The sequence below is a fragment of the Pollicipes pollicipes genome, unplaced genomic scaffold (assembly GCF_011947565.3).
Source record: "Pollicipes pollicipes isolate AB1234 unplaced genomic scaffold, Ppol_2.1 Scaffold_4881;HRSCAF=5763_pilon_pilon_pilon, whole genome shotgun sequence".
In the NCBI taxonomy this organism is placed as follows: Eukaryota; Metazoa; Arthropoda; class Thecostraca; order Pollicipedomorpha; family Pollicipedidae; genus Pollicipes; species Pollicipes pollicipes.
This window is the reverse complement of record NW_023596576.1, coordinates 56,641,827-56,659,483: the sequence shown is the minus strand read 5'-3', so window position 1 is coordinate 56,659,483 and position 17,657 is coordinate 56,641,827. Positions and strand designations below refer to the sequence as shown.

Here is a 17,657-nt window from a genome sequence, read left to right as displayed (position 1 = left end):
TTGGACAGGAGCCACAAGGAGGCCGGTGGCATCAGGAGGCCGGAGGCCATCCGTCAGCAGAGCTTCATCACCCCGGCTCAGTGGGACGCACGTGCACTTGAGGACCGGCCGTGGGGTAATCAGACTGTCCCTGCCTGGCTCCTGTCTTTGCTCCGGGGATAGCTGGCGGGATAGCTGGCGGCGGCGCTTCTCGAGGCCTTGCTAGCGCGGCGGGAGAGGTCACCAAGGCGCCACGTTGAGCGCGGGCTGTTAAGTGGCGTTATTGCCATGTGACGCCGAGTAGTGCTGAAGCAGGCGGACTTCAGTAGACGATGTGACGGGGGCCGGACGCATGCGCCAGTCCCAAGTGTCTTTGTCGATTGTACAATGTTTGGCGTTTTTTCATCAGATGCAGATCCGCTAGGCAGAAGACAGTTGTATTACTAATAAAATAGTACCAAACACCTGTTGGGTTCAGAGCTGATGGCTGTGAAACTGAATTGAAACGGAATGCTTCACAGCTAAATATATCGAAGCAAACATCAGATATGACGAAATAAGCTCACGCATAACTATTGGCATGCTTTCAAGTGGAAAAGACTGCTGTAGACAGCACGACTCTCTGTTAAGTAAATATGCCCCTCTTTACGTCATGGTTTGATTGCACCATCGCACCTTGCACAGCATTGGTTAAAGCCACATGACGGCCACTCTATCTGGAAATTGCACTCACCAACGCCATATATAAACGAATCGACAATTGTATTTTTTGGTCTTGATTGCCGTATGCCTTATAGAATGGCAAGAGTTAAATGACGTTATAATGACGTCATGAGTGCTCAGGTGACTTTGAAATACTCTCCTCGATATACCTTTCCCCATTTTTGCGGGCCTGAAAATGGATGCTCAGAAACTTAAAGTGCTTAGGTCTTAAGAACAGGATTGTGAACAGCACCGAAAGGTCTTCAGATCGCTATTTCAGTACAAAACCTCACAGAAATGTTGACTACTCGCTTGGTCCCTTGAGGGAAGGTTCGTGGTGGATTTGTCGGCAGATCACCCAACAACGAAACTTTGTCTTGCATCCGTGCCCGCATTTCCAGACCTCATTCGTGACTTGTGTGCTTAAATCTGTTATCAGCTGAAAGGTCAATGACATTCTGAGATGCTTACCCCTTGGCAGAGGACCAGACCTTGTGCATCACGACGTTCGAACGTGCCTCAAGGACCTCTAAATCGAGAGACAGATTCGGAATACAACTGGGACTCCACCTGCTATACACGGTCGAGGCCCGACTGGGACTTCACCTCCTACACACATTCGGGGTCCGACTGGGACTCCACCTGCCACACACGGTCGAGGTCCGACTGGGACTCCACCTGCCACACCCGGTCGAGGTCCGACTGGGACTCCATCTGCCACACACGGTCGGGATCAGACTGGGACTTCACCTCCTACACACGGTCGGAACCAGACTGGGACTCCACCTGCCACAAAAGGTCGGGATCAGACTGGGACTCCACCTGCCACAAAAGGTAGGGGTCAGCCTGGGACTCCACCTGCCACACACGGTCGGGATCATACTGGGACTCCACCTGCCACACACGGTCGGGATCAGACTGGGACTCCACCTGCCACACAAGGTCGGGATCAGGCTGGGACTCCACCTGCCACGTTAATGGTGTGACGCCCGGTTGGCTGGCGGTCGTCTCCACCGTAGAAGAGCCTCAGCATCCCACATCCCGGAAAATGAGCAGCGAAACATAGCAATTATATTCGATCAAAACGATGCTGAACGCAACACATTAGATCAACCTCCGTTGGATTGATAGATGAATAGATCACGCCCTGTCAACAGTCAGGACAATCACTGTGCTGGCTGCCATTTCACTGCTCTTCCCCCTAACGCTAGAGACGACCTGCACGGGCCATCCGCCCCACCGCCGTGCGAGTCCCTGGCCCCACATTACATTTCAGTATTGGATTGTATGAACCGTATTAGCATGCACGCAGGTCCTTCGGGATGGAGCATTACATGTGGAATGACGCCCTCCGAGAAAGTAATGTTTCCCTTAGGAGCCATAGCAGCCAAAGGCAATGTCGCCCCACCATCTAGCTAATCAAGTTGTGATGGCGCATAGTAGCATAATGTCACGCACTTCTAGCCCCTGCCTGATGACTATCAAGGTGGTGCCTTATAGTTACGACGCGCAATTGCCGCAGGTCATGTCAGTTTTCCAGAGTATCAACACCAACATTTTACGCAACAATTCAACCATCAATGTTGCTTGGAGCGGAAGGTACATGAAAGGAACATCGATTACACCCATAAATAGGGCATATAAGTAGTTCATACATCTACCTTAATGACAAAATGATCTTATCATCGGGCTTCGGCTGTCGGAACCCAACAAAACTTTCGTCACCACAGACGGCTGCCACCTAAGGCACTAGTGAAAGCAAAGTGGAAGTGGATGTGGTGAAGGTGCTGATAACGTCAGCAGTGACTTGCTTCGGTCACTGACAACACAGTGAAAACAGCACGGTGAAAAACAACAACAGCAGGAGTATATACTGGGCATGCGGTAGAGAGTCCGCTGATCGACCGCCGCGCCAGGCGCTCCAGCCGGCCATGCACCGACGGCTTCCGTCTGGGCTGCGGTCGGTCGGCGCCGGGGGCGGCGGCCTCACGGCGGGGTCCGCTGGCCGGCCGTCCCCGACGACACGACAGTCCAGGACTCCCTCACTGACCGGCGTGTTCGGCCGTCCTTGAAGACACGGCAGTCCGGGACTCTCACTGACCGGCCCGGACCGGACCGGCGCGGAGGCTCGACCGGGACGGCAACGGCAGCTTCTCCAAACGGCAACGCCGCTGGGAAGCATGGCCATGGGATCACGCGTGCCGTAGTGGGACAGCTGCAGAACGGACAGCGGACACCGAGCTCCGCTTGGGACGCGGGGTCACGAGCGAGGCGAGAGTTGCGTGGCGACGTCACACTCCCGACGACTGTCGACAAGCCAACCGGCATTCAACATCCTGTCGCACAAAAGCCAACCAAACAGTCCGTTCACGACCGTTCTTCGGAAGTACTCTGGAAACATGCTCACGCTAGGCAAAAAATCATGCGATTTGTCATTTGTGCTCGAGAGCTGCAATCATGCAACTTAAATTGATAGATATTATAAATGCCTTTTTTGGAAGCTTCTGCACCTCTCACGTATGATACCGCGCTCCTGGCATCCCACGATCTCTAAGTACCAAGCGCAGTACTTTCCAGTTTACTCATCTCTATTTCTCCCTTAGGATAGGTTGTTAACATGGTTCTTCCGGAGCCAAGCAACAACAATAACATAGTTCATGCTCGTTCTTACCTCTTATGCGGATAGGATCATGTGGGCGGCTCAGAGATCTAGAAAACTGCTCCACACATCGCTCGCACAGGCCACACAAATCCCATCGCAGCATTGAACTAGGTGGTCTCGCTAGTGGCTATACTCCACGTAAGCGAAGACGTCACCATTTTTTGCTACCATAACAAACATTTTCAACTCAGTGCATGTAGCAACACCCAGCCAGTGCCTGCCTATTGGCGTTGCCTGGGCGGTTACCGTCCTTACCCCACACAAGATCTGGTTATATCGCGGTCTCCCCTTCCCCCGAAAGCTCTCGGATCCCCTCCCTTGGAGAAAGTCGCCCGCCTGATGCGGAGCGCCTGCTCCACCGAGTCCCGGTCATATAAACAGCCCAGCGCAGCGCGCACAACATGGCTGGTTATTCCCCTTACGGAAGTAATTTGTGCAAGCAATCTGTGAACGATACAATGGGCACACAGTTCCGCTCCCATCTGGAACACAGTGATTAATCTTCCTGACCCTAACCGGGACGCAATTACTTTCCAATCTTTCCCCGCTGAAATGCTGCCGTGATGACTTTAAGCGTCGGAAGTGGACCTGACTTGCCGTGGTGTGTTGGGCAAAGTCGTGGACGTTCGCGGGGCGGATGCCGGCAGCCGGGCCGGATATTTGACTCGGCATCAGCCGGCGCTCTGACCGCTGCGTGACATCGGTCCAGCCCCGCGCGGGCCCGTCCGGTCTGGTCCGGTCCAATAGCGTGTCCGTCGGACCAGGACCCATTCTGCGGCGTGTGACAGCATGTGACGGCATGTGACGGCATGTGACGGCAGAGTGCTCCACGTCATTCCCTGCGTACTCTGGCCGGACGGGAGCGGCTCGGCTATGTGAGCTCGCCACTGCGGATCATTTGTGCGCTGGGGTACGTTCGCTCTCACTTCTACACTGTAGCAAGCTTGCCTGGAAGAAATGGTTACTAATTTCACATCAGTTTACCCACAGCGACGGAACAGTTACACATTTGAGGAAGACATCGAATTATGCAGCGGTCAGGCAGGGGCGTCATCAAAAGTAAGCTGGAGAAGATACGCGGACTACTTGATCATACATGTACGTTACACAGTATAGATCACTTTGCGCCGCGCTGGTCCCATGCACTTGACACTGGGCATGACGACGTGGGTTCCGATTATCACGTTCATGGCAAAGTAGCGTCACATGCTCTAATGAATCAATAGCCCATTAGGATAATTTTTCCCGAGTCGAAACGGGGGTGGTAAACTATTTGCCTTGTCGGTAGAATACGAATACAGTATCTTGCAATATGCCAGGAAACTATACCAGATTTCATATAATGCCCTGTCAGATAATATCAAAGCTAATTTCCGAATGTAAGCCTGCCTGTCCGTCGTATATTTCTTTAGCCAGACGCGCGTCACGGACGGCTGGGGGATAGCCGTGAGATCTGCACATGCGACGGCATCAAGCTTGGTGGCGGCCCACGGCCTACATTCACACATGTACCACACCAGCATCGGCCACAGCGCACGCAGGATGGGGTGAGTTTTGGCATCTAGTCGGGTATTAACCAGAAGCAGCAAAGACGACTAGCTGTGTGTCTACCATGGAGCCATTACATTTTGAATAAGTTGCTACTCTGCGATCATCCGCTCCGTAGCGAAGAGTAACATAACTCTGATTAGTGTGAGGACTTCGAGCGCACGGCAGAGTTCGTGACACCGCGTGTGGCACCCGCTAGGCACGCCGCTCATTTACAGCGGCTGCAGCTCTGGCCGGCTGATGAAAGTGCTCTGTTTCCGCACCCAACACACCGTCATTACCCGCCCGTGTATTATCTCACGCGACCGCAAGCGTGCAGACACAGCACCGTGCGAAATATATTCCTCGACACTCTCGTGGCTAACAGCAACGCGCCACCCAGTAAGACCGGCCCCGGTCACGCGGCGTACGTCCGTCGCGACCCCAGGTCGACCCGCAGAACCGTCTCAGCGGACTCAGAACAGCTGGCGGCACATGGGGCAGGTGCTCTTGCTGCTCGTGTTGAACCATTTGTACTGCGGACGGAGGCGGCCGGGTGACACCAGGTGAGTCCAACAGACGGCCAGGTGACACCGGGTGATTCGGACAGGGTGACACTGGATGAGTCACGAGAGGTGGCCGGGTGACACCGGCTGAATCGAGCAGGGGGCTGTGACACCGGGGGGTTTGGACAGGTGACACTGGGTGAGTCACGTGTGGTGACCGGGCAACACCGGCTTATTTGCACATAGTGGCACTGGGCGAGTCACACGAGGTAACCAAGTGACGCCGGCTTATTTGGACATGGTGGCACTGGGTGAGTCACAAGAGGTAGCCGGGTAACGTCGGACCAGAGGCGTTATACCACGTAACACGGCGACGCCAGCCCGGTGGTGCACACAGACATAGATACCACGGCACACCACCGCAGATCCCCTTCCCGGCTGGACCAGTACACTTCGTAAGCGCACGCGTGCATGTCACGTGATCATTAAGATACAGCGCCCCTTTGGACCGCTCAGCTATGAGCGGAGCCGGCTGATAGCGTGACGTCGACCGCGATTATCGAGCCGTGTCCGCACATGCAGCGAAGCACACAACAAACGGCCGACGGGCCGGCAGTTTATGGCGGCGTGCAGCAGCCACGTGTCCGAAGACGCGAGCGGAAATGACCGTACTGCACCACAACCTCACATCCATAACATCGGATCATGATCCATATTGTAGTCGCTAATGCCAATGACGCACAGGCACTGCAGCGTCCAGGCTCATATGTCCGCGTGACTCAGCCAGGTCTAGGTAAGCCAGCCGGAAACGGCTCCTACATCGTGTTCGAACCACACACATATACAAATACATATCAGTACAATATCTGGCTTGCCATGTATTATATGGGTTTAACTATATATATATATATATATATATATATATATATATATATACACATATATATAAGATTACTACACTAGGTGGATTAATTTCGAATGTGTCATATGCTTCCAACGGTAGTTCCATACAGAGTTCGCTCGCAAGCAGCATTGTGGCATTGACTCTATTTCATTGCGATGCTCGGAAGCCGAGAATGCATCAAAACAGTCATCAGCTTACATTGGCCACTCCAAGACCAAAAGTTCCCTACTGTCCTGATCACGCGATTCAGTGAGACCTGAAGGCGGCGTAGGCACGTAACCTTGTCACGCGTCTGGCGCCGTCAGGACCAGAAACGTATGCTGAATTTGGCGGCCTCAAAACGTACCACACGACAGGGAAGGTGGTGATGTCGAATGTCACACAAATTCCACAACTCTCGTGCTTTCTGTGCAGAGCGAAGTGAAGCAAACATGACAAGAACAACAAATTAGCAAAAAAGTAAAATAAACCAGCCACCACAAGTGAATGCATGCTAGTGTTTGATATTCACCTCGAGCATATCAAGCATATGCAATGCTTAAATCCTCATACCCGTGTATCAGTGTTTGATGCACCCTTGGACAACGGCGTACGAAGCATCGCAACCCCGCGCAATGCCCCGCGAAGGTGCCGCTTCGCAGCCGCGTCCTCGCCAGCGCAACTCACCAGACACGCGGGGTGGAAGCGTTTCTTGCAGTTGCGGCAGGCCAGCTTCGGCAGCTGGTAGTTGCTGCCGTGCAGCACATAGAAGCAGATGTTGCACTCCTCCACACCCTGGAAGCGCTTGTCGATGTTCTGTTTCCAGAGAAGTAGACCGTCCAGAACGCTGCCGTTCTGAAAGGACACGCGTTCAGACAAAGCAGAGATATGCGCGACTGTCAGGTTCCAACTCGGAACGCGCGGACATCCACACCCCGCTCTCCGACGCTCTTAATCGAAGAGCAACACGTGGGCAGTGGCTAGTGATAGAAGACCTCAGCAACAGAGCGTTTCAACTTGGTCATCATGATTATCCACCCACTTGCACAGTTGTGATACTATGAAGTTAGACTGGCTTACCACAGAGCCAACATCAAACTTAAGTTCGGATGATAGCAAATTCAAAATAACGGCTATCTATATCATAACATGTTCATCACAAGCCACCCTATCATAGCTCCGCCCAGCGTAACCCACGATACCAGCCTTCACACATCCCATCACAGACAATGGAGCAAACTGATTCACCCCATCGTCAGAATCTCCAAACATCTGTCCACAGGCAGTCCCAAACCACCCGTCCCCACGACGCGCCCTCTGAGTCTACCCGTCCCCGCGGCACGCCCTCTGAGTCTACCCGTCCCCGCGGCACGCCCTCTGAATCCACCCGTCCCCGCGGCACGCCCTCTGAGCCCAGCCGTCCCCACGGCACACCCTCTGAGTCCACTCGTCCCCGCGGCACGCCCTCTGAGTCCAGCCGTCCCCACGGCACGCCCTCTGAGTCCAGCCGTCCCCACGGCACGCCCGGCCCGCGCGCCACTCACCTGGTGCGTGAGGAAGGTGGTGAGCTGGAGCATCCACATGCGCCACTGTCCAGCGGCCACGCCAACGCGCCGGCCGGCAGCGTCTGCCACAACGTGGCCGAGCGGGTAGTCGGTCGGCAGCTTGACCACTAGCTCGGTGCTGACCTCCTCCATGGCGTACACGGCCGACACCTCGCGCACGGAGGGGCGCGCCCGCACCTGCCGCACGGCGGGGCACGTACAGCCGGCCGACCCGAGCGACGGCGCTTCATGCGTGGTGCACGGCAGGCGCCGAGCGGCGGCGACGGGCGCGCGGAGAGGTGCCGCGGGAGATAAGGGGATGAAAGAGGCGCAGGCAGAGACGCGAGAGATGATCCCGCGGATGCTCTCTTTGGGAACAGGGGGAAGAGAGACACATTGGAATGGCAACACTGGTCAATTTGTCCTCAGCACCAAGGGAAAAGGAGCGCGAACGACACTGGGGACCAACACCGCGTTCTGCATAGCACAAATAAGAAAACAACACTACTGCGAACACCGCCACTTCTGTACCTGCGTGTGCTTCCGAGAAAGCCGACCCTGCCGGACACATCAATGCACGCAGAGGACCGCGAGCATCGCACGCCAGCTAAGAAAGCCTTCCAGCTCACCCCAATCAGCCATCGTTACTGGACCCCTCCGGTGAACGCCGCCGGCCGGCAGCGATCCGCTGTCCCCTCCAGCGAGCGCCGCCGGCCGGAGGCGGTCCGCGGTCCCCTCCAGCGAGCGCCGCCGACCGGCAGCGGTCCGCCGTCCCCGCCAGTGAGCGCCGCCGGAAGGCGGCGGTCCGTGGTCCCCTCCAGCGACCGCCGCCGGCCGGCAGTGGTCCGCTGTCCCCTCCGGGGTCCGCCGCCGCTCACCGTCATATTGTCGATGGCCTTGTCGGCGGCCTGCAGGCGGCCGAACTCCTCGGCCAGCAGCAGCGGACTGACGTGGTCAGCCGTGAGCCGCTCCACACGCAGCGCCAGCGCCCGCTCGCAGCTCGAGCGCCAGGAGCGGGCCAGTACCGGCAGCTGACGCAGGAGCTCGGCGTACGTCCTGCACGCCCAGTGGTGCACCTCCTCGGCCGAGCCGGACCCTGCAGACATGGGGAGGTCACAGATGGAGCCGGACCCTGCAGACATGGGGAGATCACAGGCGGAGCAGGACCCTACAGACAGGGGGAGGTCACAGGTGGAGCCAGACCCCGCAGACAGGGGAGGTCACAGGTGGAGCCAGACCCTGCAGACATGGGGAGGTCACAGGTGGAGCCGGACCCTGCAGAGGGGGGGGGGGGGGGGGTCACAGAGCCGCGACCTGCGCACGTAGATGGCCAACGCTGTGGACGGGTGTGGGTCACCGAAAGGGGATCTGAGGATAAGCAGGACCTGCTGACAGACACGGCGCGTAGGGAGGCCACGGAATGGGCTGGAAACTCCGACCGACGCGGGACACGCTGAGAGGTCATGAACCAAGCGCTACACCTTTGCGCACGGCCGCAGGCAGTGTTGACCGCACGCGCAAACACGGAAGCAAAGTTTTCTTAAACTACGCAAAGGATGGGCTGATTGGCGATTAATGTGGCTGCTTGAAGGCGTGAGACATCATAGCGCATTGTAGAGAGACCAACATCAAATACATCGGATTCATCCTTAAGGTTTTAGAGCACAGGGACTGGGTAGCTACATACCATCCGATCAGCCATGAACACAACTAGAGACATAGCGCAATACATACGATGACCAACACCTACCAACAGCTGTGCCGTCCTCAAACTGACCTTAAGTTTGTAAAAAAAACAAGTTGTCATGTCCACCAGCGGCGTGTGCGAGACATCGCTTTTATTGACACCGCATGAATCTATAAACCTCGAAGTTGTGAGCCATGGAATGGTGTTATATATCGGTAAGACATGACAACCCACGCCACAAAGTCCAAAGGCTGTAAAAACGCGGATTTTTTCAAGACTGGTGCATTTACCTGACAAATCGAAAATCGGCTCCAGCTCAAAGTAGGACTTGTGGGTGTCGGCGTAGGACTCAGGCACCTCCGGGGAGTCGGGCATCAGAGAGAACAGCTGCTGAAGAAGGTTGTCCAAGAGACCATCCTCCCTGCAAGATAACCACGCCTCTTACACACGCCCACCCGCAGGTCTGCACCGGTGTTGAGATGACAACAGACGAAGGCAACACCACGCTCCGTGAAAGTGGCATGCACACAGAGCACCAGCAACACTATCCAGTCTATTGGGACAGTCAGAGCAGCTGCATTCGCCTATCCCCAGTGGTTTCCAAACTGGCCGTGCTTGGCTAGGAGGGCGACCACCTCAGCAGCGACCGCCTGGCCACCGCGACAGGACCCGCCAACCGACTGACCTGAGCGCCTCGGCCGTCATGACCTTGCGGGCCGTGTCCAGGTGTCCGGCGTACGAGATGGCCAGGTGCCAGGCCATCAGGTGAGTCAGCACCACACAGTGCGACTCGTGGCTGGGGTCCACCAGGCAGGTCTGACCGGCGGCCAGGTCCGACAGCAGGCCCGACACCAGCGGCTCCGTCTGCCACGGCAGCGGCCGGTCACCTCCGCGCCCCGCCGCACGGCGACGGCTCCAGAACCTCCCACACAAACACACGTCAAGAAGCCCCTCCCCACACAGAGCTCGCGGCAACGCTGAGCTCGTCACACTTCACAGCACGGACACGGCCTGCCAGCTCAGGACCCTTACCTGGCTCGTGATCAGCCTGAAGAGGGTCGGCAGGGCCAGCTTGGGGTCGTCCCTGCCGTCCTCCTGGTACGGACGACTCTGCTCGGCTTCGGCCAGATTTGACAAAAACCTGCGACGACCATCCCAGCTTTGTCAAAATGGCCGTGGGACCTGTCTGATTAAAACCATCAACGTAACCACAAGTAGGCACATAACATAAGCCATTGTATCCTTTGCGTGCCTTCGCCCAGATTAAGTTATAATTCCTATCAATATATATAGCGAACGTTCCCACTATGCAACACAAACCAAACGCCACGATCTGCAGGGCGCCACGAAGTCCACCGTCGACAGAGAAAAATGCATAATTCGTACATCATAATTTTCCCAGAGAGCCAAAGGCAAAATGCAATAAATATGCTCCCTCAAGGCATTCTTAATTTATCACTACGATGTGCGCCGCTGGATACCAGAACCGCTAGCCGAGGTCTGCCACGTGAACCGACCGTCACTCGCCTGTGCATGGTTCGCCAGGCCACCAACTGGACGCAGCGGCGCGGGGCCGTCAGCAGGCGGCGCCACCACGAAAGCAATGTTATAAAATCGGCCGACAGGTGGCTCTCGTCCAGGTCGGGATCCACCCGCGCGGGCAGGGCGTGGTGCAGCAGCACAACGCCAGGCGCGTGCAGCACAGCGCCACAGACTGCTGCCAAGGTCTCGCAGAACAGCGGACTGGCGTCGGCCGCCGGCGCGCCTGGAACGTCAGCCACACGACCCGTCAGTGCCCGAGGCGTCCAGCACAGGTCACCCGACCGGGCCCTGAGCCAGACACTGGGGCGAGCTTCGAGGAGGCATCGACGCGTCAGGCGGTGCGGACAACACACAACACGGCTGGTGTTCACATGGTGACACGAAGCGCACACATCGCGTTCTAAGGGCGCACGCACATCGTGTTCTAAAGGCGCGCACACATCGTGCTCTTAGGGCACGCACATCTTGTTCTAAGGGCACGCGCACGGTCACAGAACGAAATATCATAACGATTAAAAAACACACAACGGAAATACTACCAACCCATTACCAAACAGCTCGATCGCTACAACACCTAGCTAGCGCAACCAACCACGCGCGCCGCTACTGAACACGAGGAAGTTGAGCCCACAGCCCCGACAAAGCGTCGCTGTGCCCCGGCAGCAGCCGACCTTCGACTCACCAACGGCCATGACCGCGAACACGGTGAGCAGGGAGCGGTGCCACTCGGGGCAGAACAGCTCGTCCCACTCGGTTACCAGCTGGCGGTTCTGGTCGGCCTGGTGCAGCACGGCGCGCCGCACGGCCTCTGCGGTCCGGCAGAGGGCGTGCAGCAGCACGGACCGGCCCACCGACGCGCGGCGCACGTCCGCGCCTTCCTGCGCCGGCCCAGGTCACCGCCGGTCAGAGGTCAGCACGAGGTGTAGGTCAGCGCGGGGCGGAGGTCAGCACGGGGCATAGGTCACTATGGATCAGAGATCCGAGGTCAGCAAGGGCCACAGGCCCGAGGTCAGCACGGGTCAGAGGTACACATGGTAGAAGTCAGCACGAGTCGGAAGAAGGCATGGGTCAGAGGTCAGCACGCGGCAGAGGTCAGCACTGGTCAGAGGCCAGCACAGGTCAGAGGTGAGCGCGGGCCAGAGGTCAGCGCAGGTCACAGGTCGGCACGGCAGCTGATGCGGCTCAACAAAGGCCACCCGTGATGCGTGTGGCTACACTCCCGGCGACCCCGGGCAGCAGCCGACAGAGCGCCACACGTGTCGTCACTCCCCACCAGTGAGCAGAAGAGGTACAAATAGCAGGTGCCAACTAACACCCATATTTTAAAGAGTAAGCAACTATCACCATACTTCTCGATCGGTACACATACAGCCAGTACAGCCAGTTGACGGGCGCCAGGATAGCCGCCACAGCCGTAGGCGTTTCAGGCCGCCCGGCGTAAGCGCTGGCCGCCGGCGGGCCTCACCTGTAGCCCGGCCACCCACGACGAGACGGAGAGCAGCAGCAGGTCCCAGTGGGTGGACTCCAGCAGGCACGCGCAGTGCTCCAGCAGCGCATCGAAGAAGTGCAGCACGGACACGTTCTGGGTGAGCCGCGTCCAGTCGGCGTCGGCCTCCTCCCTGCACGGGGATCCAGTCAGCTGACGGTGGACATGGCATGCCGGATCACACGGCAAACTGTATTGTACAAGCGACACATCAGACAGGCCGACATACAACCGGAAATTTTCCCTTGGTTTCTGTTCGCTGTTCTGCTAGCTTCTGCACACTAAAATATGTACAAAAATAATATACTCGAGCTGCTAAGCATGCGTGGCATTGCATGGCCAGAAACTGAGAAACAGGGTTCAAAAATTTACGCGATTTCTTAACAGCATACCAGCCCCAATGACGTTCACCTCGGTTGGTATTTGGTTCTCTACCCGCCGAAGCACCTAACAGCACCAATGATCAGCATCGGAACATCTGGCGCGTCTCGCCACAGGTCAGAGTTCAGCAACAGAGCGCGGCCCCGGCGTCGGGGGGCGCCACTCACCACGAGCAGGGAAGCTGGCCGTCGTCGCGGGCCCGCACCACGGCGTCCAGCAGCGCCAGCGCCGCGCCGCCGGCCTCCACCACTGTCCAGTCGGCGTCGTGACGGGCGGCCAGCTGGCGCAGGGTGGCGGCGGCCAGCGTCAGCCGGCTCAGCCCGTCACCGGCCGCCGACTCCAGCAGCCGCAGCAGCGCCGCGTCCGGCAGCAGCGGCACCGACGGCTGAGCAGCGCGGTGCGTTCGGTCAGCGGCCGGCCAGCCGAGGTGGTTACACAACACACACATCGACAGCAGAGGCGGGGCGGTCAGCAGAGGCGGCGCACGCCCGTCCACTGACCCGGCGACGCGGACATACGACTTCCATCCTCGCTACGCTCGCTGCCCACCTTATCCTGAGCAAGAGAGCGACAGCAGACAGCGACAGCGCCAGTTGAATGCGACGGAAAGTGGCATTACACGGACAGCATTCATTCGCACAGGTGGATTCATTGCGTACATATGCATCACACTATGACCAGATCACGTTTCGTATACAGGAAAACGCGTCGGCGGTGTTTCCCCGCCGCAGCCTGCTACAGCTGCTGCAGCGTCGCGGCTGACCGCAGCGCCCTCACCAGCATCAGCTCGACGCTGTCCTGCAGGCGGCCGGCCAGCGTGTCGGGCTCGGCGCCGGACAGTCGCAGCAGCAGCGCCAGGGCGTCCGCGTCGACGCCATCCGCGCCGGACAGCGCCCTGTGGCCGGCAGAGGCGACACACCGTCAGGCAGGGGCGCCACAGGTCGGACACTGACCCGGCGACATGGCTCATTGAAGAACACAAGAACACGCGTACATGGCACGGGAAAATGAATGCTGCATAGCCGCAGCACTACTGCGTTTCAGAAACTGTCATGTTACTGCTGAAACTTTACTGCGCAAAGTTTCAGCAGTAACACGACCGTCGCACCGGTAGAATGGGAATAAGAAACGCGTCGCTGTGAGTAATGCGCGCGCATCGCTGGGATCACTGTCATCATGGGCCACAGTTTCTGCCGCCACCACGCGAGGCCGCCACCTCGTACGGCCGCGGTTGCCGGGGGCGGGACTGACCGGTCAGTGACCGCCTGCAGCAGCGCCTCCCGCTGCTCAGTCGACAGCGACGTCACCAGCTGCGCCAGCTGACTCTCGGCCGTCTCCAGGTCGTCGGCGTCGTCGGTGGGGCCGCCGGCCAGGCGGGCGGCGCCAGCCTCGGTCACGTGGGCGGCCAGCAGGTCGGGCAGGTATTGCGCTGCCGCCGCCGCCGCCGCCGCCGCCGGCTCGGCGTCCGGCCAGAGGGCGGCCAGCTCCAGCAGCAGGCAGCGCAGGTGGGCGGGCAGGCCGGCCGGCCGCTCGCCAGCCGGTGCCAGGGTCGCGGCCGGCGGCGGTCGCAGGCTGACACGCCGCTGGAGCAGCAGGTGCAGCTGCGCCGCCGGGCGCCGCGCGTCCGCCGCCCAGCCATCCGGCAGCAGGTCGGCCAGCAGAGGGCAGAAGCGAGCGTCGCCCAGCAGCCGCGCCCAGCCCAGCGTGACCGCGCGCAGCCGGCGCTGCTGCGGCTCAGCGCCCGCGCCGGCCAGCGCGGAGCGCAGCTGGGAGGCCAGCACGGCATCGGTAGCCGGCTCCAGCACGGCCAGCCGCGCCTGCAGCGCGCCCAGCGCCGCCACCGAGCCGGCGGCGGCCAGACCAGCAGCGTGCGCGCGCAGCAGGGACGCCGAGCAGCGGCAGCCGGGCGCCAGCAGGGCGGCCAGCTGCTCGAACCGCCAGCTGCCGGCGGCGCCCTCCGTCTGCAGCCGCTCCGTGACGGCGGTGAGCAGACTGGCGGCCGGGTCCGAGGCTGCCGAGGGAGGGGACGACACTCTCTAGCCCCGCTCCCAGGGAACGCTCAGGCGAGCGAAGTCTACATACAAATATCACATGACACTAAGAGAAACAATAGGCAACGGTAACAACAAATCACCAAGTGTGACACAAAGAGGCCGCCACGACGCATATCGGACTTGTCAACGAACGTGCAGATTGGCAGAAAACGAAAATGAAGTCCTGTGAGAATGCAAGAGCTTAGAGGATTCTTGGAGGAGAAAACTCCCATGTTCTGACTCTATGAAGGAAACGACACTAGCTGCGTCCTAACGCACCTGTAGGGCCACTCTTGCCGTGATCCTTCAACAGCAGCGGAATGGCCTGAAGCGTGTGTTGCCACTGATCGCCGCCAGGGTCGCTAGTGGCGGTGACGGCGGCCAGGACTGCCGCGTGCAGCTGGTCGGACACGGCCCAGCTGGCCAGCTCAGGGTCGACGGCCGGGCCTGACCGCTCCATCAGACGCAGCAGCTCCAGCACCATGGACATGTGACCCTCCTGCCGGCGGCGGGCAGGTCGGCGCGTCAGCTCGCTGCCGCGCGGGGCTGGCGATCCAGGTACACAGCCTGTACCCCGTCTGTGCTACAGACGCACCCCGAGTGGCGATGGTGATCAGGCACACACGTCACGCTGATATACTACACAACTCATCAACGGGGGAAAACATTTGCTAGGTCTATCTGAATGGGCTTATAAGCGATGGTTGATGTCTCGCCCCCAGTCAAGCAGCTTTAAAACAACCTGCCTCCTAAACTCGGCACTCATTATGCACGCTGCTGCATCGTGCACGACCTGGTCGACCAGGCCGCATCATGCAGGTCACAGGCCGCATCATGCAGGTCGCAGTGTACATAGTGCCAGCTGCATCATGCACGCCGCGAAACACGCTCATGATAACTGATGGTCAACGACCTGGCCGCCACCACGCCGCACACAGCCGCGCCCGCTGGCAACCAAGGCCGACCAGCGCGCGTGCTTCCCCCGGCCGCCGTACCCGCGTCACGTCCAGCGCCAGCTGGCTGCGCTCCTGGCGGCTGCAGAGCCGGTACACGGTGGCGAGCAGCTGCACGGGCAGCTCGCTGCGGCCCGCCTCCAGCTCCGGCCGCACCAGGTCGCGGTAGAGGGCCGGGCCGGGCTCGCCGCCGCCCGGCGGCCGCGCCACCCGCTCGGCCACGCCCGGCACGCCCACCAGCAGACGCGCCAGCTGGCGACGCTCGGTGGCGCTGGCCGCGGCCGCGCGCACCGCGTCCATCAGCCGCTGGCCGGCGCGCGCCGCGCACTCCTGCAGCGGCGAGCCGGCGGTGCGTGCCAGCGGCGATGGCCGAGCCGGCGCCGGCGGCGGCCGCTCCGCCGGCGGCGCGTCGGAGAACGTCACCCGCGCGCGCCCGTCGGCGGCTGGCTCGGCGGCGCCGCTCGCCGCCGCCAGCAGCAGGTCGACGGCGGCGGCGCAGCGGTCCGGCGCCGCCAGGTGCTCGCGCAGCAGCGCCCGCTCCAGCGCGGCCCAGTACCGACGCTGAGCGTCGGCGGCGGCGGCGGCGGCGCCCGCACCGTCCGCCGCCAGACTGTACAGCTGGTTGAGGCCGGCGGACAGCGGCGGCAGCACGAGGCCAGACACGGCGCGCAGCTCGCCGGCGATGACGTCACTGGTGACGGCGCACAGCTGTGGGACGGGACTCGCGTCAGCGGACAGGGCACGACGAGGCCGGGTCACAGCCGCGTGGGACGGTAGGAAGTCACAGCTTAGTTAAAGAGTCGCGCCGGGTAACACCACAGACGACGTACGGCGGTAAAGCAGAGCGACTGAGAATCGTGGAAATTGTAAGCAGGAAAGTTCATGGTGGTAAACGCGATTGGCAGGCAATACACGAGTGGCCGTTGCGTTCAGTGAGTTGCGGAGCGAAAGGATGCCACTGGATGAAGTGGCATAATGCTCTATTGTTGTTGTTATGTCGCATAACGATTATTAAACATAATGCTAGCGGTATAGTTTTGGCAGGTAATCTATATCACCTGGAAACAAAATCACGCAGGACAAAACCGTAGCCCACATGGACTGTATCTCAAGTTTTCCAAAGATCAATGCCACGCAGTGTAAGTCCGTAGCCTACAAGAACAATATATCAGCGAATCGCTGAGATGGATGGACGCATCCCAGCACAAATTCCATAACAAAGCAGCTGACACATTTGCGCAGAACCGATGTAACGAAAGGAATAATTGCCCGAGATTACGTCTCCGCCTGGTGTTATTATGCATGCGACGTTTCGGCACAGCGTACACGATAGCCGATGGATCAACGGACCGAGACGTTGTGTGTGCAACGTACATACTGACGCACCAGATGGGGACGGTGGTCCGAACAATTATCCCACTCGTGGTACTAATACCTTGCCTAAACCCTTCTGTAAAACTTGTATCAGATGCCTCCACTGCACGAATAACAATGACGAACCGTGATGCAGCAATGTCACTGCCACCTGGTGGCAGACCAGCACAGCTCACCTGATCGACAATGACGGCGACGACGGGCTCCGAACAGCCCTGGCGAAGCAGGTACAGGGCGCACTCCAGCAGCGAGCGCACAATAACGGACACCTCGCGGGCGCTCTGGGTCACGCGGTCGGCACTCAGTCTGGCGAGGGGGGTCACACCGGTCACGCGGCAGCTCATCAGGGGTAGCGGCTAACTCCGCCAGACCACGACACATCCGCGGCGAGGACCAGT

At 59.2% G+C, this 17,657-nt stretch overlaps 1 protein-coding gene across 1 annotated transcript; it reads right to left on the bottom strand.

The window, feature by feature from the left end:
- Nucleotides 1–5,181: 5,181 nt before the first annotated feature.
- Nucleotides 5,182–12,351, bottom strand: LOC119100633 (E3 ubiquitin-protein ligase listerin). The gene is made up of 10 exons (XM_037223710.1): nt 12,346–12,351; nt 11,715–11,910; nt 11,114–11,255; nt 10,523–10,631; nt 10,176–10,354; nt 9,781–9,911; nt 8,682–8,899; nt 7,804–8,001; nt 6,947–7,114; nt 5,182–5,406 (listed from the first exon to the last, which is right to left on the bottom strand). The coding sequence occupies exons 1-10, from the start codon at nt 12,349–12,351 to the stop codon at nt 5,347–5,349; spliced, it is 1,407 nt and encodes a 468-aa protein (XP_037079605.1). The 3' UTR covers nt 5,182–5,346.
- Between the last annotated feature and the right edge of the window lie 5,306 nt (nt 12,352–17,657).